Genomic DNA, 27105 nt, shown 5'->3' on the forward strand with positions numbered 1-27105 from the left:
TTTTTGTGTTAGTTAAGGGCAGTCAGGTCTGGGGACAACCAAGGGCTATATCTTTTCCTGGTTCTAAATTTCTTGAATGGGGCATGCTTATTTAAGATGGTTAGGAATGCATTGAAAAATATAAAAAAACAGGCATCCTCTACTGACGGGATGAGATCAATATCCTTCCAGGATACCCCGGCCAGGTCGATTAGAAAGGCCTACTCGCTGAAGTGTTTCAGGGAGCGTTGGACAGTGATGAGTGGAGGTCGTTTGACAGCTGACCCATTACGGATGCAGGCAATGAGGCAGTGATCGCTGAGATCTTGGTTGAAGACAGCAGAGATGTATTTAGAAGTTGGTTAGGATGATATCTATGAGGGTGCCCGTGTTTACGGCTTTGGGGAGGTACCTGGTAGGTTCATTGATAATTAGTGTGAGATTGAGGGCATCAAGTTTAGATTGTAGGATGGCTGGGGTGTTAAGCATGGTCCAGTTTAGGTCGCCTAGCAGCACGAGCTCTGAAGATAGATGGGGGGCAGAGGGAGGTCTATAGCAGGCGGCAACAGTGAGAGACTTGTTTTTAGAGAGGTGGACTTTTAAAAGTAGAAGTTCAAATTGTTTGGGTACAGACCTGGATAGTAGGACAGAACTCTGCAGGCTATCTTTACAGTAGAAACCAAGGCTATTACAGTTACGGAAGTCATCAAAAGAGAGCGCCTGGGGAATTGGAGTGGAGCTAGGCACTGCAGGGCCTAGATTCACCTCTACATCACCAGAGGAAAAGAGCAGGAGTAGGATAAGGGCACAGCTAAAAGCAATGAGAATTGGTCTTCTAGAACGTCTGGAACAGAGAGTAAAAGGAGGTTTCTGGGGGCGATAAAATAGCTTCAAGGTATAATGTACAGACAAAGTTAGGATGTGAATACAGTGGAGGTAAACCTAGGTATTGAGTGATGATGAGAGAGATATTGTCTGTAGAAACATCATTGAAACCAGGAGATGTCATCACATGTGTGGGTGGTGGAACTAATAGGTTGGATAAGGTATAGTGAGCAGGACTAGAGGCTCTACAGTGAAATAAGCCAATAAACACTAACCAGAACAGCAATGGACAAGGCATATTGACATTAAGGAGAGGCATGCTTAGTCGAGTGATCAAAAGGGTCCAATGATGAGTGAGGTGGGTTGGGGTCACGGCGATTCAGACAGCTAGCCGGGCCATCAGTAGCAAGCTAGCATAGGATGGAGGTCTGTATTTAGCCACCTCGTGCGTTTCCGTCGGTAGGATTAGTGGGGTTCCGTGTGGTAGAGGGGATAAAAAAAATTTTTAGATAGTAGCCGATAAGAGAGCTAACGATTAGCGGACCGCAGATGGGCGTTCAGGTAACGTCGCGACGGAGGAGCCAGCTGGATGACTCCCTCGGGCAGATAGCGTCGGTAGTCAAGTTGTGAAGGCCCAGTGGGGCTCCGCGTTGGCAGTAAAACGGGTCCGGATAGGTGATTGTAGCCCAGGAGTGAATGACGGAACTCTTCAGCTGGCTAGCTCCGGAGTAATTGATGTTTGATCCGGAATCGACATAAGCCGATATTCACACGGATAGCAGCTAGCTATCTGCGAGATCCAGGTAGAAATGTCCAGAGCTTGCGGTTGAAATCCGGGGACATGGATAGAAAAATAGGTCTGGTATGTTCCGGTCTTAGCCGCGCCGTACAAAACTGGCGATAGATTTTCGAGCTAAAGGATAGCTGATGACCACAAACCGTGGGTAGCTGAATACTACCGATTAGCCAGTAAAGACGCTTATTAGCTTCTGGCTAGCTTCTGGTTTTGCTTCTGGCTAGCTTCTGGCTAGCTTCTGGTTAGCTTCTGGCTAGCTTCTGGTTAGCTTCTGGCTAGCTTCAGGATAGCTTCTGGTTAGCTTCTGGCTAGCTTCTGGTTAGCTTCTATGGAGGATTACAGATTAGAGGTAAATAATACTTTCTTTTTTTAAATATAAATTGGTGAGGCAGGTTGCAGGAGAGTGTTTTGAAGATGAGTTTATGGAAAATAAAAAATATATATAAAAAGGTATGCGAAGAAAGTCGTAAATATATATATATACGGGACACGACAAGACGAGGACAAAAGACGTCTGACTGCTATGCCATCTTGGTGACACAATGCTATTATGAGGATCTGCTAATTGAATTATAAACTTAACATTATATAAGGGGATGTAAACCAAGGTTTTTGATTAGATCCTTTGCTTGGCAGCAGGTTTGGAGTAAAATGCTTCTCCAGAGCCATCAAACTGCAAGAGCCGTTACTGGTAAATTGAAATGAGACAAACAAGACGTCTTGTAGTAGCAGTGAGTCTTATTGAATAATATTCAGTGGAGCTGAGGCGCCTTAATGTTTAATGAAAGGCTGACATACCAAGGCATTTTGAGGGACCACACACCAGCCAAAAGGTTTCCTCTCTTTTCACTTTTTGAAAATCATATTTTCTGGTTCTGTTGAGAGATTAAAGACCTACTGTCTGGAGTGTGGGAGGAAGCAGAATGCCCTAAAAGTACAGTAGCAACTCACACCTCCTACACAATGTTCATGTGATATACTGTTCATCAACGTACGTATGTACTGTATCTTATGATATAAAACAGTATAAAAATCTCTATTTATCTTGTGACACTTAAAAAAACAAACACATGCATTGCACACATGCACACATTCATTCAAGTCAAAGGAATCCATCCTAGCTCAATCAAGACATATCATGTCTCCTTGAGATACACTGAATTGCTGTCACGCAGTTGACGTCAGTCTGATGTCTGTCTGTCTGTGTGATGTCTGTCTGTCTGACATCCACTTGCATTCATTCTGCGTCATGCTGCCTGAGCTGAATTGGCCTTCAGGGGCAGCAGCAGAAACACGTTGCCGTGAGCGAAAAGTAGCCTAGTGGTTAAGAGTGTTGGACCAGCAACCAAAAGGTCACTGGTTTGAATCCCTGAGCCTACTAGGTAAAAAGTCTGTTGATGTGCCATTGAGCAAGGCACTTAACCCTAATTACTCCTGTAAGTCGCTCTCGATAAGAGTGTCTAGTAACATGTTGATGTCTCTGCTACAGAGAGACTATCTAAGACTGAGTACAGGAACTATATTTTACGTAAATTACAAATGTACAGTGCCTTCGGAAAGTATTCTGACCCCTTGACTTTTTCCACATTTTGTTACGTAACAGCCTTAATCTAAATTGTTTTTATTTTTTATTATCCCATAATGTCAAAGCGAAAACAGGTTTTTAGAAATTTTTGCAAATGTATTACAAGTAATAAATATAAATAACTTATTTACATAAGTATTGTGTCGAGGCATAGATCTGTGTAAGAGTACCAAAAAATGTCTCCAGCATTGAAGGTCCCCAGGAACACAGTTGCCTCCATAACTCTTAAATGTAAGAAGTTTGGAACCACCAAGACACTTCCTAGAGCTGTTCTACCATAAAGGCCACTCTACCAATCAAGCGGCCAGGCGGAAGCCACTCCTCAGTGAATTAGACTGTAAAAGAGTGGAAGCCTTTGTCAACACTTAGCTTGCATTTTCATTTTGACCATGAAATGAATGATGCATTAATCATTTTAGGTGCAAAAACATAAAATTCAAGTAAAAGGAACATGACAGCCCGCTTGGAGTTTGCCAAAATACACCTAAAGACTCTCAGACTGTGTGAAACAAGATTCTCTGGACTGATGAAACCAATATTGAAGTCTGGAGGAAATCTGGCACCATCCCTACGGTGAAGCATGGTGGTGGCAGCATCATGCTGTGGGGATGTTTTTCAGTGGGAAACCGAGGGAAAGATAAACGGAGCAAAGTACAGAAAGATCCTTGAAGAAAACCTGCTGGAAGGTTCACCTTCCAACAGGACAACGACCCTAAGCACACAGCCAAGACAACACAGGAGTGGCTTCGGGACAAGTCTCTGAATATCCTTGAGGGGCCCAGCCAGAGCCCGGACTTGAACCCGATCGAACATCTCTGGAGAGACCTTGAAATAGCGGTGCCGTGACGTTCCCCATCCAACCTGACAGCTTGAGAGGATCTGCAGAGAAGATTTGACCCCCTTTTCTCCCCAATTTCGTGGTATCCAATTGTTAGTAGTTACTATCTTGTCTCATTGCTACAACGAAAGCCATGCATCCTCCGAAACACAACCCAACCAAGCCGTACTGCTTCTTAACACAGCGCGCATCCAACCCGGAAGCCAGCCACACCAATGTGTCGGAGGAAACACTGTGCACCTGGTGACCTGGTTTGCGTGCACTGCGCCCGGCCCGCCACAGGAGTCGCTAGTGCGCGATGAGACAAGGATATCCTTACCGGTCAAACCCTCCCTAAGCTGGACGACGTTAGGCCAATTGTGCATTGCCCCACGGACCTCCCGGTTGCAGCCGGCTGAGACAGAGCCTGGGCGCGAACCCAGAGACACAGCTAGCACTGCAATGCAGTGCCCTAGACCACTGCCGCACCCCACCTATAGTCTTTTGACCTGGAGTGCCAGGATTAGGGTTTATAATTGTAGTTGCATCATTAGCATTAGCATTAGCATTACTGAGGGAAATCCATGCAGTGATAGACCTACTGTATATTATCAAGCTCCATACAGTGGGCCATAGCTGCAAGGCTGCTCAATCAATCCAAAGGCAGTGTTGGGTCAAGTACATTTGTGATTTGGGTCAATAATATAACTTTTACAAACACGTTACAGAGTGTGTAGGCGGTGGAGTGCAGGGAGTGTGACTCCTGATCTAACTAACAACATGTATCACAGAGCTGTATCACGGAGTAGTGCACCGGGTAGTGCACCGCACCGGAGTAGTGCACCGGAGTAGTGCACCGGGTAGTGCACCGGAGTAGTGCACCGGAGTAGTGTACCGGGTAGTGCACCGGAGTAGTGCACCGGGTAGTGCACCGGAGTAGTGCACCGGAGTAGTGTACCGAAGTAGTGCACCGGAGTAGTGTACCGGAGTAGTGTACCGGAGTAGTGTACCGAAGTAGTGCACCGGAGTAGTGCACCGGAGTAGTGCACCGGGTAGTGCACCGGAGTAGTGTACCGAAGTAGTGCACCGGAGTAGTGCACCAGAGAAAGAGACAAAAGATAAGCAGAGCATCAAATATTTCCTCTCCTCCCTCTCTGTCGGCCCATTAAAGGCCCAATGCAGCCGTTTTTGTTATATCAATATCAAATAATTGCTGGTTAACAATTAAAGAAATACCTTAGTAGCTATGTTTCCATCCAATTGGTGACAGATTTTCTTGTGAATATTCTAAAATCTGCATAAAGAACATGTGAATTCCCATTAGTGGTGTGTTTTCACCAAAATCAAATCAAATTTGATTTGTCACATGCGCCGAGTCCAATAGGTGTAATATAACAATAATGAGGCTATATACAGGGGGTACTGGTACCGAGTCAATGTGCGGGGGTACATGTTAGTCGAGGTAATTTGTACATGTAGGTAGGGGTAAAGTGACTATGTATCGATAATAAACAGCGAGTAGCAGGGGGAGGGGGGGTGTATGAATTGTTCAATTGATTAATTGTTCAGCAGTCTTATGGCTTGGGGGTAGAAGCTGTTAAGGAGCCTTTTAGACCTAGACTTGGCGCTCCGGTACCGCTTGCCGTTCGGTAGCAGAGAGAACAGTCTATGACTTGGGTGGCTGGAGTCTTTGACAATGTTTTGGGCCTTCCTCTGAAACTGCCTAGTATATAGGTCCTGGATTGCAGGAAGCTTGGTCCCAGTGATGTACTCTGTAGTGCCTTATGGTCAGATGCCGAGCAGTTACCATACCAGGCGGAGTTGCAACCAGTCAGGATGCTCTCGTTGGTGCAGCTGTAGAACTTTTTGAGGATCTGAGGACCCATGTCAAATCTTTCCAGTCTCCTGAGTGGGAAAATGTGTTGTCGTGCCCTCTTAACAACTGTCTTGGTGTGTTTGGACCATGATAGTTTGTTGGTGATGTGGACACCAAGGAACTTGAAACTCTTGACCCACTCCACTACAGCCCTGTTGTTGTTAATAGGGGTGTGTTCGGCCCTCCTTTTCCTGTAGTCCACGATAATCTCTTTTGTCTTGCTCATGTTGAAGAAGAGGTTGTTGTCCTAGCACCACACTGCCAGGTCTCTGACCTCCTCCCTATAGGCTATCTCATCGTTGTCAGTGATCAGGCCTACCACCGTTGTGTCGTCAGCAAACTTAATGATGGTCTTGGAGTCGTGCTTGGCCACGCAGTCGTGGGTAAACAGGGAGTACAGGAGGGGACTAAGCACGCACCCCTGAGGGGGTCTCCGTGTTGAGGATCAGAGTGGCAGATGTGTTGTTGCCTACCCTTGGACTAGTTGCGGATAAAAGTCAGTGCGTGATGAGGTAGTGCACACAAAATGTACTTTTTCGCGGAAGATTTCATTTACCTAATAAAAGTTCATAGTGTTTCCATAGCATTTTCAACTCTCGAGAGAGTTTTGTCACAAAAACTGTTCCGTTAAATAAGAACTGTGCCTACTCTGGTTTTGGCACGTACGCTCTAGCCAACAGCTCACAGGTACATTGTGCGTAGGTTTGTCTATAGGATGAGATTATTATGGATAAGAGTGAGAACATTTTTATTTTTCAAATGGTATTCAAGCATCGATCACAAGAATAAGACCCTCCATATTTATTGGAAAGCAGCACCAAGATCACTGTGCACTTTCACCACCTTGTGAAGTTCCTCATAATTTCATCTGTAGCCTAATAAACTGCACGGTTTCCCGAGTCGTAGTGAGAGGACCACACACCATATCATCGAGTGACTCGCAATTTACTTCAATACAATTGTTATTACATCAATATTTGTGCATAAAGGCGTTTCCACCACCATTTCCTGGATAATTGATTTGACTGACATGTCGAATGAACCAATTATATCGCCATTTATAAAACTGTACCGAGACTACCTGTTTCCATCAAAACTGTCATGATTATTTTTTGATGAGGAAAACTGGATAGAAACGTGGTTACTGTAATAGATTTCCTTTAAATGGTTAAAAATAGCTTTTTATCCCCAAAACACTCTGCTAGGACTGTCTGGAAGTGGGGAGGGGAGAACTGAAAACTAGCTGTTATTGAGGTTTGGAACTCTCTTCCTTATTGGTCTATTAACCAATTTTGGAGGTTGGCTCGTTTTTTTTTATTTTTTAGATTAAATGCATTATGAAATAATGACATGCAAATGATTTTTTTAGCTTTTTAATGGAAATTCCAAAGGCAAAGATAGTGAACATTCAATTGCCAAAATATAAAAAAATATTCCATTGTCTCTGTCAGAGGTCCACATTGGGTAGACATCAATAGAAACATAGCAAATGACTATGAAATAATAAAACATTTCAGTTGGATATATTAATTTGTTTTTATTAAATGACATTATTATTTTTCATTCCATAAAGTCATCATCTCATCTCTACCCAGTAGCACCGAGCCAAACAACCATAACGTTACCTCTGTGCTCCAATACTCCAACGCTTTAGTCATCCTCTCTAGCTAGCCTGCCTGAGTATGCTGCAGAGCTGTCTGACCAAAATCATTTTACTACTTCTTCAAACCCACTAGTTATTGTGTTGTCTGCATTCCTCTCTCATTTGGTCTATGCTGTATGTGTGTATCCAGCCTAATGTAACAGGTGTTAAAGTCAATGAATGTATTTACTGTATGAAGGTAATAATACCGTTTCTAAACCCAGAGGCGCAACATCGCAGGAACACACCAGGCTTGGGTTTGAGAAGCCAATGAGAGACGTGATGAGTTCTTCCTTATTTCTTAATTTTCTTGAAATCTAAAAACGCAACCTAGACCACCGTCTTAAGTAGTTGAACATGCTATTATTCCAACCTCGTGAATGTGACAAACTGACGTTTGAATTTTTCATTGAAAACAACTTCAATGAGTGCTTTTGATTTGATGGCCTTTACATGCGTATTTCGGCGCAAGACGACCGCTAGACCCGCTGACGTATTTCTAAGTTTAGGGATTTCTATTGGAGAAGCAGTTTCTGGCTGCATTCCAAACACGTAAAAGACACACCCTCTCCCCACAGCCCTCAAATTAAGTGGACACTTCTAATGATGCATCATGGCATATGATGAGTTGACACTTGCAGGGCAAGGAGTGAGGGAAGAATTCATTCATTTTAATCGGAACACCCTTGTATGATGTATGATGTCAAGGAAAGTTGTATGCCCTATCTAACATTTCCAAAAGCTAACCAAACAAAAACCTTATTACTTTTACATAATTAATTTTTGCATGGTAGACTTTACTGAGAATGACTGTGATGACTCAAACATTTGGATGCATTAATATTAATGAAGTAACAATTCCCGCCTTTTCTTCAGTCTGTTGTGATACAGCCCATGTAACAGCCAGCTGAGCTGCTGAAGGCAAGGCTCCTTGGCCAACTGACGGCTCAGGGAAAAACAACATCAACGCTAACATATTTTCTTACAATGGGTGTACTGCACTCTTAGAAAACAAGGTGCTATCTTGAACCTAAAAGGGTTCTTCGGCTGTCCCCATAGGAGAACCCTTTGAAGAACCCTTTTTGGTTCGTAGAACCCTTTTTGGTTCCATGTAGAAATCTTCCCACAGGGGGGTTCTACATGCAACCCAAAATAATTCTCCCTGGAACCACAAAGGGTTCTCCTATGAGGACAGCCGAAGAACCCCTTTTGATTCATTTTTTTTTCTAAGAGTGTAATATGACACTTTCCCACCTGGACAAAAGGAACACCTACATTAGAATATTATACTTTGCCTAGAGCTCAGCATTCAACACCATAGTGCCCTCCAAATTCATCACTAAGCTAAGGACCCTGGGATTAAACACCTCCCTCTGCAATTGTATACTGGACTTTCTGATGGGCCGTCCCAAGGCGGTGAGGGTAGACAACAACATGGAGGCCCCTCAGGGGTGTGTGCTTAGCCCCCTGCTGTACTCCCTCTTCACCCACGACTGTAAAGTAGCACACGACTCCAACACCATCATTAAGGTTGTTGACAACACGACGGTGGTAGGCTTGATCACTGACAACGATGAGAAAGCCTATAGGGAGGAGTTCAGAGACCTGGCAGTGTGGTGCCAGGACAACAACCTCTCCCTCAACTTGCTGATCATGGACTACAGGAAACAGAGGGCCAAGCATGCCCCCATTCACATCGATGGGGCTGTAGTGGAGACTCTCGAGAGCTTTAAGTTCCTCTGTGTCCACATCACTAAGGACCTAGCAAGATCCAAACACACCAACACAGTCGTGAAGAGAGCACAACAACGCCTCTTCCCCGTCAGAAGACTAAAAAGATTTGGCATGGGCCATCAGATTTTCAAAAAGTTACACAGCTGTACCATCGAGAGCATCTTGACTGGTTGCATCACCACTTGTTATGGCAACTGCTCAGCTTCCGACTGCAAGGCGCTATAGAGGGTAGTGCGTACGGCCCAGTACATCAATGGGGCAGAGCTCCCATCCATCCAGGACCTCTATACCAGGCGGTGTCAGAGGAAGGCCCTAAAAATTGTCAAAGACTCCAGCCACCCAAGTCACAGTCTGTTCTCTATGCTACCGTATGGCAAGCTGTACCGGAGCGCCAAGTCTGGGACTAAAAGGCTCCTGAACAGCTTCTACCCCAAAGCCATAAGACTGCTGAATAGTTAATTAAACGGCTGTCTGGACTCCCCCCACCCCCTACCTACATGCACATAGCACTTCAATCAATCAATCACGTAACCAAACCTACATGTACATATTACCTCAATCACCCCAACTACCTCAAACCCCAGTACACTGACTCAGTACTGGTACTCCTTGTATATAGCCTCTATATAGCCTGTATATAGCCTCTATATAGCCTCTATATAGCCTCTATATAGCCTGTATATAGCCTCTATATAGCCTGTATATAGCCTGTATATAGCCTCTATATAGCCTGTATATAGCCTCTATATAGCCTGTATATAGCCTCTATATAGCCTCTATATAGCCTGTATATAGCCTCTATATAGCCTGAATATAGCCTGTATATAGCCTGTATATAGCCTCTATATAGCCTGTATATAGCCTCTATATAGCCTGTATATAGCCTCTATATAGCCTCTATATAGCCTGTATATAGCCTCTATATAGCCTGTATATAGCCTCTATATAGCCTGAATATAGCCTGTATATAGCCTGTATATAGCCTCTATATAGCCTGTATATAGCCTGTATATAGCCTCTATATAGCCTGAATATAGCCTCTATATAGCCTCTATATAGCCTGTATATAGCCTGTATATAGCCTCTATATAGCCTGAATATAGCCTCTATATAGCCTCTATATAGCCTGTATATAGCCTGTATATAGCCTCTATATAGCCTGTATATAGCCTCTATATAGCCTGTATATAGCCTCTATATAGCCTCTATATAGCTTGTATATAGCCTCTATATAGCCTCTATATAGCCTGTATATAGCCTCTATATAGCCTGAATATAGCCTGTATATAGCCTGTATATAGCCTCTATATAGCCTGTATGTAGTCTCTATATAGCCTCTATATAGCCTGAATATAGCCTCTATATAGCCTCTATATAGCCTCTATATAGCCTGTATATAGCCTGTATATAGCCTGTATATAGCCTGTATATAGCCTGTATATAGCCTCTACATAGCCTGTATATAGCCTGTATATAGCCTGTCTATAGCCTCTATATAGCCTGAATATAGCCTGTATATAGCCTGTATATAGCCTGTATATAGCCTGTATATAGCCTGCATATAGCCTGTATATAGCCTGTATGTAGCCTGTATGTAGCCTGTATATAGCCTGTATATAGCCTGTATATAGCCTCTATATAGCCTGTATATAGCCTGTATATAGCCTCTATATAGCCTGTATATAGCCTGAATATAGCCTCTATATAGCCTGTATATAGCCTGAATATAGCCTGTATATAGCCTGTATATAGCCTGAATATAGCCTGTATATAGCCTGTATATAGCCTGTATATAGCCTGAATATAGCCTCTATATAGCCTCTATATAGCCTGAATATAGCCTGTATATAGCCTGTATATAGCCTGTATATAGCCTGTATATAGCCTGAATATAGCCTCTATATAGCCTCTATATAGCCTGAATATAGCCTGTATATAGCCTGTATATAGCCTGAATATAGCCTGTATATAGCCTGTATATAGCCTCTATATAGCCTGTCTATAGCCTGTATATAGCCTGTATATAGCCTGAATATAGCCTGTATATAGCCTCTATATAGCCTGTATATAGCCTGTATATAGCCTCGCTAACGTTATTTTATTTGGTTATTTTATTGTTACTATTTTAGTTTTATCCATTTGTTAAATTTCATACTTTTTAACTGCATTGTTGGTTAAGGGCTTGTAAGTAAGCATTTCACTGTAAGGTCTACTACACCTGTTGTATTTGGCGCATGTGACAAATAACAATGTTTTTGATTTGATTTGACATGTTAAATGGTTTTTGAAATTTCCAGGGCAATTTACCAGAGTTATAGCTATTACCATTCTAACTCAATTATGCCTAAACTGCTCCTTTTCCAGATAAACGCAATGTCATTTCAGGACATTATATCATTTTTATTTTCTTTTTTATTTCACCTTTATTTAACCAGGTAGGCAGGTTGAGAGCAAGTTCTCATTTACAATTGCGACCTGGCCAAGAGAAAGGAAGGGGAGGGTAGGGAGGGGAGGGGTAGGGTGGGAGGAAGGGGAGGGTAGGTAGGGAGGAGGATGGGGAGGGTAGGGAGGAGGAAGGGGAGGGTAGGTAGGGAGGAGGAAGGGGAGGGTAGAGAGGAGGAAGGGGAGGGTAGGGAGGAGGAAGGGGAGGGTAGGGAGGAGGAAGGGGAGGGTAGGTAGGAGGAAGGGGAGGGTAGGGAGGAGGAAGGGAGGGTAGGAAGGGGAGGGAAGGGGTAGGGAGGAGGGAGGAGGAAGGGGAGGGTAGGGAGGATGAAGGGGAGGGTAGGGAGGAGGAAGGGGAGGGTAGGGAGGAGGAAGGGGAGGGTAGGAAGGGGAGGGGAGGGGTAGGGAGGAGGAAGGGGAGGCTAGGGAGGAGGAAGGGGAGGGTAGGTAGGGAGGAGGAAGGGGAGGGTAGGGAGGAGGAAGGGGAGGGTAGGGAGGAAAGGGGAGGGTAGGGAGGAGGAAGGGGAGGGTGGGGAGGGGAGGGGTAGGTAGGATAGGAGGTTAGGGAAGGGAGGAGGAAGGGGAGGGTAGGGAGGGGAGGGGAGGGTAGAGAGGAGAGGGGTAGGTAGAGAGGGGAGGGGTAGGTTGGATAAGAGGTTAGGGAAGGGAGGAGGAAGGGGAGGGTGGGGAGGGGAGGGGTAGGTAGGGAGGAGGAATGGCTGGCTTGGGGTCTGGTAGATAGCTTTGTTGTGGTCAGGCCTCCATACTGAATGGCTGGCTAGGGGTCTGGTAGAGAGGTGTGTTGTGGTCAGGCCTCCATACTGAATGGCTGGCTAGGGTCTGGTAGAGAGGTGTGTTGTGGTCAGGCCTCCATACTGAATGGCTGGCTAGGGGTCTGGTAGATAGCTTTGTTGTGGTCAGGCTTCCATACTGAATGGCTGGCTAGGGGTCTGGTAGATAGCTTTGTTGTGGTCAGGCCTCCATACTGAAAGGGGTCTGGTAGAGAGGTGTGTTATGGTCAGGCCTCCATACTGAATTGCTGGCTAGGATCTGGTAGAAAGGTGTGTTGTGGTCAGGCCTCCATACTAAATGGCTGGTTAGGGGTCTGGTAGAGAGGTGTGTTGTGGTCAGGCCTCCATACTGAATTGCTGGCTAGAGGTCTGGTAGATAGCTTTGTTGTGGTCAGGCCTCCATACTGAATGGCTGGCTAGGGGTCTGGTAGAGAGGTGTGTTGTGGTCAGGCCTCCATACTGAATTGCTGGCTAGGGGTCTTGTAGAGAGATGTGTTGTCAGCTGGCATGCTGAGGTCTGAGAGGAGGCAGGATGTTTGGTATTCTGTGTGTGAGAGAGTGTGTAGAGGGGAACCACAAACAGACAGCTCCCTGTTGGCCTGTGACTGACTGACAGACTACTCCTTAGTGAGCCCAGAAACCCCTGCTGCTCCCTGCCTGTTTATCCCATTCTCTCTTCCTTTGTTGTTTACTTTCGTTTCAGTGAGTGCCTATTTGTATTCATGTGGCATGTGCTTCCAGGAGAGTACATACAGTGTTTTGTGGAGCACCATGCAAATTATGTTGTCGTGGCTATCGAACACTGTGCATGCAGGGGAGCACACATTGTATGTTGTTTGCATGTGATTTTGATTTCCCTTAAGTTACAGGTGTGTGCGTGCGTGCATGTTAGATAGAACCCTGGGAGGAAACAGTGAAATCATTAAAAACCCTCAACCAGCTGCCTGCTTGGCCCTCTGCCAGGAGACTCTGCTGACACCATAACATGATTTATTGTAAATAAATATATGCCCTAGCAATCCACCCTCCCTACATCCACACTAGAGGATCATTCAAACTGGATTCTCCTTTTCTCACCATGTCGTAGACTGTTCCATTATATCCTGTGGGGTTGGTTGTTAGAGATGGTCTGACTTCAAGTCATTCATGGCGTTGATATGAGTTCCTAATGTGTAAAATCATAGTCAATGTCACAATAATACAAAGATGAGTTGGTGTGCCTCTGTAAATGACTATGGCAGACATTTCTCCTAGAGATCACAGATATGCAACTGCTTTGGTCCAAAAGGATTTGCTAGGATTTCACATTTACTCCCACGAAGCCTGCCTCTCTACTTGCTATGTAGAGACTCATTCTATACGAAGCCTGCCTCTCTACTTGCTCTGTAGAGACTCATTCTACACGAAGCCTGCCTCTCTACTTGCTCTGTAGAGACTCATTCTACACAAAGCCTGCCTCTCTACTTGCTCTGTAGAGACTCATTCTACACGAAGCCTGCCTCTCTACTTGCTCTGTAGAGACTCATTCTACACGAAGCCTGCCTCTCTACTTGCTCTGTAGAGACTCATTCTACACAAAGCCTGCCTCTCTACTTGCTCTGTAGAGACTCATTCTACACGAAGCCTGCCTCTCTACTTGTTCTGTAGAGACTCATTCTACACGAAGCCTGCCTCTCTACTTGCTCTGTAGAGACTCATTCTACACGAAGCCTGCCTCTCTACTTGCTCTGTAGAGACTCATTCTACACGAAGCCTGCCTCTCTACTTGCTCTGTAGAGACTCATTCTACACGAAGCCTGCCTCTCTACTTGCTCTGTAGAGACTCATTCTACATGAAGCCGGCCTCTCTACTTGCTCTGTAGAGACTCATTCTACACAAAGCCTGCCTCTCTACTTGCTCTCTAGAGACTCATTCTACACGAAGCCTGCCTCTCTACTTGTTCTGTAGAGACTCATTCTACACAAAGCCTGCCTCTCTACTTGCTCTGTAGAGACCCATTCTACACGAAGCCTGCCTCTCTACTTGCTCTGTAGAGACTCATTCTACACGAAGCCTGCCTCTCTACTTGCTCTGTAGAGACTCATTCTACACGAAGCCTGCCTCTCTACTTGCTCTGTAGAGACTCATTCTACATGAAGCCGGCCTCTCTACTTGCTCTGTAGAGACTCATTCTACACGAAGCCTGCCTCTCTACTTGCTCTGTAGAGACTCATTCTACACGAAGCCTGCCTCTCTACTTGCTCTGTAGAGACTCATTCTACACGAAGCCTGCCTCTCTACTTGCTCTGTAGAGACTCATTCTACACAAAGCCTGCCTCTCTACTTGCTCTCTAGAGACTCATTCTACACGTAGCCTGCCTCTCTACTTGTTCTGTAGAGACTCATTCTACACGAAGCCTGCCTCTCTACTTGCTCTGTAGAGACCCATTCTACACGAAGCCTGCCTCTCTACTTGCTCTGTAGAGACTCATTCTACACGAAGCCTGCCTCTCTACTTGCTCTGTAGAGACTCATTCTACACGAAGCCTGCCTCTCTACTTGCTCTGTAGAGACTCATTCTACACGAAGCCTGCCTCTCTACTTGCTCTGTAGAGACCGACTGGCTGTCGGGCTGGGGACCCTCAGACGTAAGGCTCAGGTGTAATGGTGAGCAGAACAGATTGCATGGAGCAGGGAAAGACATCTGGCGGAGTAGCATTGGAGGATTATTAGCATTCTTATAATGGACAGCTGGACCAGGAGGAGTAGGGCAGATCATTTAACCCGAATCAGCTGTGAGTGAGCTGTTCTTTAGATTAAAAAGGCTTCACACCAAAATGTGTTGGCCTACTGGTGCTGGGAAAATCACTCAAGGTATTAAACTAACCAACAGTGGATTGATTGTCTGTCTACATTGAGACAAACTACGTAGGTCGTCTTCAAGGGTCAGGCCCATGTTCGTCTAGCTGCAGGTTATTGTGCATGCAACAGGAGTGTAAAATAAGACCAGCAATTATCATGGTATCTGTGTCAATGTGTTAATCTACAGTATACTGAACAAGTCAGTGTGTTAATCTACAGTATACTGTACATGTCTGCGTCAGTGTGTTAATCTACAGTATACTGTACATGTCAATGTGTTAATCTACAGCATACTGTACATGTCAGTGTGTTAATCTACAGTATACTGTACATGTCTGTGTCAGTGTGTTAATCTACAGTATACTGAACAAGTCAGTGTGTTAATCTACAGTATACTATACATGTCTGTGTCAATGTGTTAATCTACAGTATACTATACATGTCTGTGTCAATGTGTTAATCTAGAGTATACTGTACATGTCAATGTGTTAATCTACAGTATACTGTACATGTCAGTGTGTTAATCTACAGTATACTATACATGTCAGTGTGTTAATCTACAGTATGCTGTACATGTCTGTGTCAATGTGTTAATCTACAGAATACTGTACATGTCAGTGTGTTAATTTACAGTACACTGTACATGTCAGTATGTTAATTTACAGTATGCTATACATGTCAATGTGTTAATCTACAGTATACTGTACATGTCAGTGTGTTAATTTGCAGTTTACTGTACATGTCAGTATGTTAATTTACAGTATACTGTACATGTCAGTATGTTAATTTACAGTATACTGTACATGTCAATGTGTTAATTTACAGTATACTGTACATGTCAGTATGTTAATTTACAGTATACTGTACATGCCACTGTCAGTGTTTATCTACAGTATACTATACATGTCAATGTGTTAATCCACAGTATACTGTACGTTTCAATGTTTTAATCTACAGTATATTGTACATGTCTGTGTCAATGTGTTAATCTACAGTATACTGTACATGTCTGTGTCAGTGTGTTAATCTACAGTATACTGTACATGTCAGTGTGTTAATCTACAGTATACTGTACATGTCAGTGTCAATGTGTTAATCTACAGTATACTGTACATGTCAGTGTGTTAATCTACAGTATACTGTACATGTCTGTGTCAATGTGTTAATCTACAGTATACTGTACATGTCAGTGTGTTAATCTACAGTATACTGTACATGTCAGTGTCAATGTGTTAATCTACAGTATACTATACATGTCTGTGTGTTAATTTACAGTATACTGTACAAGTCAGTACGTTAATTTACAGTATACTGTAATGTAAGTATGTTAATCTACAGTATACTGTACATGGCAATGTGTTCATTTACAGTATACTGTACATGTCAATGTGTTAATTTACAGTATACTGTACAAGTCAGTACGTTAATTTACAGTATACTGTAATGTAAGTATGTTAATCTACAGTATACTGTACATGGCAATGTGTTAATCTACAGTATACTGTACATGTCAATGTGTTAATTTACAGTATACTGTACATGTCAGTATGTTAATTTACATTATACTGTACATGTCACTGTCAGTGTTTATCTACAGTATACTATACATGTCAATGTGTTAATCTACAGTATACTGTACATGTCAGTGTCAATGTGTTAATCTACAGTATACTATACATGTCTGTGTCAATGTGTTAATCTACAGTATATTGTACATGTCAATGTGTTAATCTACAGTATACTGTACATGTCAGTGTCAATGTGTTAATCTACAGTATACTATACATGTCTGTGTCAATGTGTTAATCTACAGTATATTGTACATGTCAATGTGTTAATCTACAGTATACTATACATGTCAGTGTCAATGTGTTAATCTACAGCATACTGTACATGTCAATGTGTTAATTTACAGTATACTATACATGTCAATGTGTTTATCTACAGTATACTATACATGTCAGTGTCAATGTGTTAATCTACAGTATACTATACATGTCAGTATGTTAATCTACAGTATACTATACATGTCAATGTGTTAATCTACAGTATACTGTACATGTCAGTGTCAATGTGTTAATATACAGTATACTATACATGTCTGTGTCAATGTGTTAATCTACAGTATACTGTACATGTCAATGTGTTAATCTACAGTATACTGTACATGTCAATGTGTTAATTTACAGTATACTGTACATGTCAATGTGTTAATTTACAGTATACTGTACATGTCAGTATGTTAATTTACATTATACTGTACATGTCACTGTCAGTGTTTATCTACAGTATACTATACATGTCAATGTGTTAATCTACAGTATACTGTACATGTCAGTGTCAATGTGTTAATCTACAGTATACTATACATGTCTGTGTCAATGTGTTAATCTACAGTATATTGTACATGTCAATGTGTTAATCTACAGTATACTGTACATGTCAGTGTCAATGTGTTAATCTACAGTATACTATACATGTCTGTGTCAATGTGTTAATCTACAGTATATTGTACATGTCAATGTGTTAATCTACAGTATACTATACATGTCAGTGTCAATGTGTTAATCTACAGCATACTGTACATGTCAATGTGTTAATTTACAGTATACTATACATGTCAATGTGTTTATCTACAGTATACTATACATGTCAGTGTCAATGTGTTAATCTACAGTATACTATACATGTCAGTATGTTAATCTACAGTATACTATACATGTCAATGTGTTAATCTACAGTATACTGTACATGTCAGTGTCAATGTGTTAATATACAGTATACTATACATGTCTGTGTCAATGTGTTAATCTACAGTATACTGTACATGTCAATGTGTTAATCTACAGTATACTGTACATGTCAATGTGTTAATTTACAGTATACTGTACATGTCAATGTGTTAATCTACAGTATACTGTACACGTCCCTGTCAGTGTTAAGCTACAGTATACTGTACATGTCAGTGTCAATGTGTTAATCTACAGTATACTGTACACGTCCCTGTCAGTGTTAAGCTACAGTATACTGTACATGTCAGTGTGATAATCTACAGTATACTGTACATGTCAATGTGTTAATTTACAGTATACTGTACATGTCAATGTGTTAATCTACAGTATACTGTACACGTCCCTGTCAGTGTTAAGCTACAGTATACTGTACATGTCAGTGTCAATGTGTTAATCTACAGTATACTGTACACGTCCCTGTCAGTGTTAATCTACAGTATACTATACATGTCAATGTGTTAATCTACAGTATACTGTACATGTCAGTGTGTTAATCTACAGTATACTGTACATGTCAGTGTCAATGTGTTAATCTACAGTATACTATACATGTCAATGTGTTAATCTACATTATACTGTACATGTCACTGTCAGTGTTTATCTACAGTATACTATACATGTCAATGTGTTAATCTACAGTATACTGTACATGTCAGTGTCAATGTGTTAATCTACAGTATACTGTACCACGATACATGTCAGTGTGTTAATCTACAGTATACTGTACATCTCTGTGTCAATGTGTTAATCTACAGTATATTGTACATGTCAATGTGTTAATCTACAGTATACTGTACATGTCAGTGTCAATGTGTTAATCTACAGTATACTATACATGTCTGTGTCAATGTGTTAATCTACAGTATATTGTACATGTCAATGTGTTAATCTACAGTATACTGTACATGTCAGTGTGTTAATCTACAGTATATTGTACATGTCTGTGTCAATGTGTTAATCTACGGTATACTATACATGTCAGTGTCAATGTGTTAATCTACAGTATACTATACATGTCAGTGTGTTAATCTACAGTATACTGTACCTGTCAGTGTCAATGTGTTAATATACAGTATACTGTACATGTCAGTGTGTTAATCTACAGTATACTGTACATGTCTGTGTCAATGTGTTAATCTACAGTATACTGTACATCTCTGTGTCAATGTGTTAATCTACAGTATACTGTACATGTCAGTGTCAATGTGTTAATCTACAGTATACTGTACATCTCTGTGTCAATGTGTTAATCTACAGTATACTGTACATGTCAGTGTGTTAATCTACAGTATACTATACATGTCAGTGTGTTAATCTACAGTATACTGTACATGTCAATGCCAATGTGTTAATCTACAGTATACTATACATGTCTGTGTGTTAATCTACAGTATACTGTACATGTCAGTGTCAATGTGTTAATCTACAGTATACTGTACATGTCAGTATGTTAATCTACAGTATACTGTACCACGATACATGTCAGTGTGTTAATCTACAGTATACTGTACATCTCTGTGTCAATGTGTTAATCTACAGTATACTGTACATGTCAGTGTCAATGTGTTAATCTACAGTATACTGTACATCTCTGTGTCAATGTGTTAATCTACAGTATACTATACATGTCTGTGTGTTAATCTACAGTATACTGTACATGTCAATGCCAATGTGTTAATCTACAGTATACTATACATGTCTGTGTGTTAATCTACAGTATACTGTACATGTCAGTGTCAATGTGTTAATCTACAGTATACTGTACATGTCAGTATGTTAATCTACAGTATACTGTACATTTTAGTGTCAATGTGTTAATCAATGTACTACATTGAGCATCAATGATACTGTACAAAGTTACACTAATACAATGTATTGGACATTCAGTATAATACATTTAAAAGCCTTTAAGGCTACAGACCTGTGTTTGATTATTGCATTGAAACGCAGAGGGGTCTGTTATTCTACGGCGTATGTAATTTCCTGTTTGATTGTCATTGTTTAATATATGATTGGAAAATGTTTTTGTAAGGCTCATTGTAGTATCACACTATCCTGGTGTATTGCCCTTGACTTGCGTTCTGTGCTCAGTGCTGTTGACGCTTCATTTGTCTTTCATTATACCCCTGTTGGAGGATTTACACAGGGCTGCATGAACTCCATTTCTCCCTCTGTATTTTTACTCAGCTATAGCTTATAATTCTAGTCCTGGTGTATTCCGCCAGGTTGCTTAGCAACACCATTTTTAAAGTCCAGAGCATATCTTTGCGTATACATTACGGTGGATGGCGTACAGTACAGGAAGGCTGTAGGGACGGAGGAGGAGATTGGCACAAGCTTAAAAGCTGGTACGACGGCAAATATTCTACAAGGAAAGAAAGAGATTATATTTGTTTCATTTCTTATATGTGTAATGGTGCATTGGAGGCTGGTGAGGGGAGGACGGCTCATAATAATGTCTGGAACGGAGCAAATGAAATGGCATCAAAAACATTGAATCTATGAGTTTGATGTATTTGATACCATTCCACCTATTCCACTCCAGCCATTACCACGATACCGTCCTCCCCAATTAAGGTGCCACCAGCCTCCTGTGGTATGGTGACACTGCCGAAATAGTACTTACTGATAATGATAAATGCTGCTGCTACACAGCAGATGGGTTTTTGTGAAGCTACTGCTCAAGAAAAGCCTGGATGATGGAGGAGGCTTGGTTTATCTCATCTCCGATGCAATCATGAACTTGATCAAGGGGCAATGGCTTTTTACTGTAAGACTGATACACTCCTCATGATTGTTGAAGGAGAATGAGAATGAGCTGTACAGACTGAGCAGACAGTGAAAGAGATTGAGCTGTGCAGATTGAGCAGACAGTGAAGGAGTGTATGAACAGAGGGGTAGATATTAGGAGGAAAAAGGGGTCTCCCCCGCCAATTTGGATCACTCATTAATACTGCAGAAAGCCCTCTGTTCTCGGACAGAAAAAGAGCATTTATTTGGCAAAGCGGCAGTTATCTTGCTGACTGCCCGCCATCTCACTTTCATTACTGGGGAGAGTAGCTTGTGTCAATGTGACCTCTCTCTCCTCCCCAACCTCCTCCCTCTGTACCATGCCCACCATCACCCTTTCACCTTCCTTCCTTCCTTCCTTCCTTCCTTCCTTCCTTCCTTCCTTCCTTCCTTCCTTCCTTCCTTCCTTCCTTCCTTCCTTCCTTCCTTCCTTCCTTCCTTCCTTCCTTCCTTCCTTCCTTCCCTACCACCCACCATCACCCCTTCCCTCTCATCTACCATCTTCACCTCCCTCCCTCCCTCCCTCCCTCCCTCCCTCCCTCCCTCCCTCCCTCCCTCCCTCCCTCCCTCCCTCCCTCCCTCCCTCCCTCCCTCCCTCCCTCCCTCGCTCCCTCGCTCCCTCGCACCTACCATCTTCCTTCCTTCCTTCCTTCCTTCCTTCCTTCCTTCCCTCCCACCCACCCTCATCTCGCCTTACCACCCACCTTCATCCCGCCTTACCACCCACCCTCATCCCTATACTCAGGCATCTTTCCAGAGCTATCTTAATTTAATCAATCTGTTGTCACATGGAACTTTCCTGCACAGCAGGAAATGCTAATTGGAGTGTACTCAATGTTTAGAAAGGCCCCAACAACCCCATACAAAAATGTCCAATAATAATAATAATAATTCACATTTCCTGTCACTGCAGAATTATTTTCCTGCTGTGAGAAGCAGGGTCAAATTAAGATAGCACACCTGTAATGTTTCCTGCGTCGTGAAACTATCTGTCTGCGTGTTTGGCTTTCAGATCACCAGAAGCTGGACAGAGAGGCCAGGATCTGCCGACTGCTGAAGCACTCCAATATCGGTGAGTTCTGTAGCAGACCGATCAGGTCATGCAGGCTTCCTCATCATACTCCCACTCTTTCAGTATATATCATAAGCTCTATGGCAAATACAGCTTGGAAACACACAAAAAGTACTATGATCCATAAAAATGTGTTCTATTTCTTTTCATTAATGATTGGCTTGATTCCACAATATCAGTTTTCCTTTGTGTCACATTACACACATTCTTTCACACTACCTATGAAGTAGTTCAGATTGGGACACTTCAGAAATACACCTCACTAGCCTTGGGTCAGATTGTCTTGAGAGCATAGTAAACTTTCAGTTCACTATAGTATAGTATTGACGTCATCTGCTTCCATTGAGCTGAATCATGCACCCAGTGAAAGTGCAACAGTCATCCAGAGAGATAGAAAGCTAGCTCGTTATTGTGGTTCCTGAGTGTACAGCTGGCACCATCAGACCACAGTGTGTAATTTACTGATTAACAGGCTGAGAAGCACTTTTCTACTTTTCTTAGCCCCACACGTGTTTAATAATGCATCCCACTAGCTGCCACGGACAAGAGGAGCTGCATTATTAATCCAAAGATATTTTCATCTGTGTTTGAGATGAGAGAGAGAGAGAGAGACAGAGAGAGAGAGAGAGCACGGCTCAACTGTATGTCTAAACCAGCCTCTGAGTGGTCAGAGAGAGAACTAATACAATTGTGACCTATGGATGCCCTCAGGGCAGGTTGTATGCTGCTTTGTGATCTGTCAGGGATAGAGAGAGGATAGAGAGAGCATAGAGAGAGGATAGAGAGGATATATAGAGAGGATAGAGAGAGGATATAGATAGGATAGAGAGAGGATAGAGAGAGCATAGAGAGATGATATAGAGGGGATAGAGATGATACAGAGGGGATAGAGAGAGGATATAGAGAGGATATAGAGAGGGTTATATAAAGAGGATATAGGGAGGAGGATAGAAAGAGGATAGAGAGTGGATAGAGAGGGATAGAGAGGATATAGAGAGGATAGAGAGAGGATAGAGAGTGGATAGAGATAGGATAGAGAGTGGATAGAGAGAGGGATAGAGAGGATATATAGAGAGGTTAGAGAGAGGATATAGATAGGATAGAGAGAGGATTAAGAGAGGGTTGGAGATGACATAGAGAGTATAGATGGATATAAGATTGAGATAGGATAGGGAGAGGATATAAAGGGGTAGAGAGAATAGAGAGAGGAGAGATGATAGAGAGAGTAGAGAGGAGAGAGGATAGAGAGAAGATAGAGAGAATAAAGTGAGGATATACAGAGGATAGAGAGAGGATAGAGAGAGGATATAAGGGAATAGAGGGGATAGAGAGAGAATAGAGAGAATAAAGAGAAGATAAAGAGGATTGAGAGAGGAGAGGATAGAGAGAAGATAGAAAGAGGATAGAGAGAGGATATAGAGAAGATTGAGAGAGGGATAGAGATGATATAGAGAGGATAGAGAGAGGGGAGAGAAAGGAGAGAAAGGAGAGAGACAGGATAGAGAGAGGATATAGAGAAGATAGAGAGAGGATAGAGTGAGGATAGAGTGAACAGATAGATGATTGATAGGGGGATAGAGAGAGGGATATAGAGAGGATAGAGAGAGAAGGAGAGTCACACCTACGCCCATGCTGTGAGAAGGCAAACAGTCCCAACCCCAACTCTTACACTAGCCCAAGCCAATGGGATGTACCAGATGCTCAGCAGGCTCTGCTCACATTTACTGGTCTGAGTCCAAACCACACAACCAACAACATTGGACACTTTATGGAACACAGAGCCTTCACTATCTCATCCTGGAATATCCAAGGCCTAAGGTCATCTGCATTTGGCCTAAAGAGCAGGAACCTGGATTGCACCACATAAATAAGAAATACAGACATTGTTATCCTACAAGAAACATGGTATAGAGGAAATGGACCCACTGGTTGCCCTCTAGGTTACAGAGAGATGGTAGTCTCATCCACCAAACTACCAGGTGTGAAACAGGGAAGAGACTCAGGGGTGCTAATGCTAATGCTATGCTAATTTGGTATAGAGCAGCCCTAACCCACTCTATTAAATGAGGAACATTTTAGGAACATTTTACATTTGGCTAGAAATTCAAAAGGAAATGATCTCAACAGAGAAAAATGTCCTCCTGTGTGCTACCCATATCCCCCCACTATAATCCCCATACGTTAATGAAGGTAACTTCTCCATCCTTGAGGGGGAAATCAATCATTTCCAGGCCCAGGGACATGTCTGTGGCAACCTAAATGCCAGAACTGGACAAGAACTTGACACCCTCAGCACACAGGGGGACAAACACCTACCTGGAGGGCCTCCCGAGTGGCGCAGTGGTCTAAGGCACTGCAGTTGCTTGCTGTGCCTCTAGAGATCCTGGTTCGAGTCCAGGCTCTGTCACAGCCAGCCGTGCCCGGGAGACCCAATGGCCGGTGCACAATTGGCCAAACGGCTTCCGGGTTTGGGGAGGGTCTGGCCGGCAGGGATGTCCTTGTCCCATCGCGCTCTAGCGACACCAGTGGCAGGCCGGGTGCATGCACGCTGACATGGTCGTCAGGTGTACGGTGTTTCCTCCGACACATTGGTGTGGCTGGCTTCCGGGTTAAGCGGGCATTGTGTCAAGAAGCAGTGTGGCGGGGTCAGTACAGGTGCATCAAAGCAGGGACCGAGAGACTGAAAACAGCTTCTATCTCAAGGCCATCAGACTGTTAAACAGCCATTGAGTGGCTACTGCCAACATACTGACTCAACTCCAGCCACTTTAATAATAAAAAATGGATGTAAAAAAACTAGTCACTTTAAACAATGCCACTTTATATAATGTATATAATATATAATTATATAATACTCATCTCATCAACAATTCTCATCAACAATTACTCATCTCATATGTATATACTGTACTCTATACCATCTACTGCATCTTGCCTATGCCGTACGGCCATCTCTCATATATTTATATGTACATATTCTTATTCATCCCTTTACACTTGTGTGTGTATAAGGTAGTTGTTGTGAAATTGTTAGATTACTTGTTAGATATTACTGTGCGGTCGGAACTAGAAGCACAAGCATTTCGCTATACTCACATTAACATCTGCTAACCATGTGTATGTGACCAGTAAAATTTGATTTGATTTGGCTTGGTTGGATGATGTTTTGGAGGACACATGGCTCTCTACCTTTGCCTCTCCCGAGTCTGTACTGGAGTTGCAGCGATGAGACAAAACTAACTACCAATTGACTACCACGAAAATTGGGGAGAAAAGGGGCAAAAGTTCAAAGATAACAAGTAAAACACCTACCTGGAGGTGACAGCATTCCCTCCCCCATATGGCCTCCTAGGCACAACTACGACAACATAACCAACAAAAACGGGTCACAACTCCTGCAGCTCTGTCGCACGCTGGGTCTGTACATAGTCAATGGTAGGCTTCGAGGGGACTCCTACGGTAGGTACACCTATAGCTCATCTCTTGGCAGTAGACTACTCAACCCAGAGTCTCTCAGAGCGTTCACAGTCAGCCCACAAACACTCCGATCAGATCACAGCAAAATCACAGTATACTTGAACAGAGCAATACTCAATTATGAAGCATCAAAGCCAAAGGAACTGAATAATATTAAGAAATGCTATAAATGGAAGGAAAGTAGTGTGGAAATTTACCAAAAAACAATAAGGCAACAACAAATTCAATCCCTTTTAGACATCTTCCTGGACAAAACGATTCACTGTAATAGTGAAGCTGTAAACTTGGCAGTAGAAAACCTAAACAGTATATTTGACCTTTCAGCTTTCCTATCAAATCAAAAAATGTTAGGCAGAACAATGACAAATGATTTGATGAAGAATGCAAAAACCTAAGAAAGAAATTGAGAAACCTATCCAACCACAAACATAGAGACCCAGAATACCTGAACCTACTCCTTCACTATGGTGAATCACTAAAACAATACAGAAATACACTACCGAAAAAGAAGGAACATCACGTCATAAATCTGCTCAATGTAATTGAAGAATCCATAGACTCTAACCACTTCTGGAAAAATTGGAAAACACTAAACAAACAACAACACAAATAATTATTTATCCAAAACGGATAAAAAGAAACAGCAAAAACATATACATGATCAAATACTGTAACGAATGTCGTCGGGAGAAGGAGGTGAGGACCAAGGTGCAGCGTTGTACGTGTTCATTTTTATTTATGTCACGTGACAGCCCCCCCCCCCAAAAGGTGTGGACTCCGGCTGCAAAACCTGAACCTATAGGGGAGGGTCTGGGTGGGCATTTCACTGCGGTGGCGGCTTTGGTGCGGGACGTAGACCCCACTCAACCTTAGTCTTGGCCCACTTGGCGCCTCTGGAGTGGTGACCCTCGCCGCCGACCCCGAACTGGGGACCCTTACAGCGGGCCCCGAATAGGAGGGAGACTCTGGCGGCGCCGGACAGGTGGGAGACTCTGGCGGCTCCGGACTGACAGGCGGCTCTGGCGGCTCCGGACTGACGGGCGGCTCTGGCGGCTCCGGACTGACGGGCAGCTCTGGCGGCTCCGGACAGACGGGCGGCTCTGGCGGCTCCGGACAGGAGGGAGACTTGAATCTGGGAGTAGGCACAGGATTCACCAGGCTGGGGAGACCTACAGGCGGCCTCTTCCTTGGCCGAGGCACCAGATGCACAGGGCCGTGGAGGCGCACTGGAGGTCTCGAGCAACAAGCCTGCACAACCTGTCCTGGATGGATACCCCTTGTAGCCCGGCAAGTGTGGAGAGTTGGAACAGGCCGCACTGGGCTGTGCTGGCGAACCGGGGACACCGTGCGTAGGGCTGGTGCGGTATAACCCCGGCCGAGGAAATGCACTGGAGACCAGATGCGCTGAGCCGGCATCATCCCTCCTGGCTCGATGCCCACTCTAGTCCGGCCGATTCGAGGAGCTGCGATTTCCTCCCATGTCCAGGAGTCCATTACACGCTGCTTGGTCCTTTGGTGGTGGGTAGTTCTGTAACAAATGTCGCCGGGAGAAGGAGGTGAGGACCAAGGTGCAGCGTCGTATGTGTTCATCTTTATATATGAATAGAACACTGAATGAAAAACCAACAAAAGAGAATGAACGAAA

At 43.2% G+C, this 27105-nt stretch overlaps 1 protein-coding gene across 7 annotated transcripts in view; it reads left to right on the forward strand.

The window, feature by feature from the left end:
- The window catches only part of camk2a (calcium/calmodulin-dependent protein kinase II alpha), a 98541-nt gene that overhangs the window by 8247 nt on the left and 63189 nt on the right, over positions 1-27105 (forward strand). For all 7 annotated transcript variants that reach the window (XM_036967563.1, XM_036967564.1, XM_036967562.1 and 4 more), the window contains exon 3: positions 21924-21983. In XM_036967563.1, coding sequence (XP_036823458.1) covers positions 21924-21983 — 60 coding nt within the window. The remainder of the gene's footprint in view (positions 1-21923; positions 21984-27105) is intronic.

This window comes from Oncorhynchus mykiss, chromosome Y, assembly GCF_013265735.2.
Source record: "Oncorhynchus mykiss isolate Arlee chromosome Y, USDA_OmykA_1.1, whole genome shotgun sequence".
NCBI lineage: Eukaryota > Metazoa > Chordata > Actinopteri > Salmoniformes > Salmonidae > Oncorhynchus > Oncorhynchus mykiss.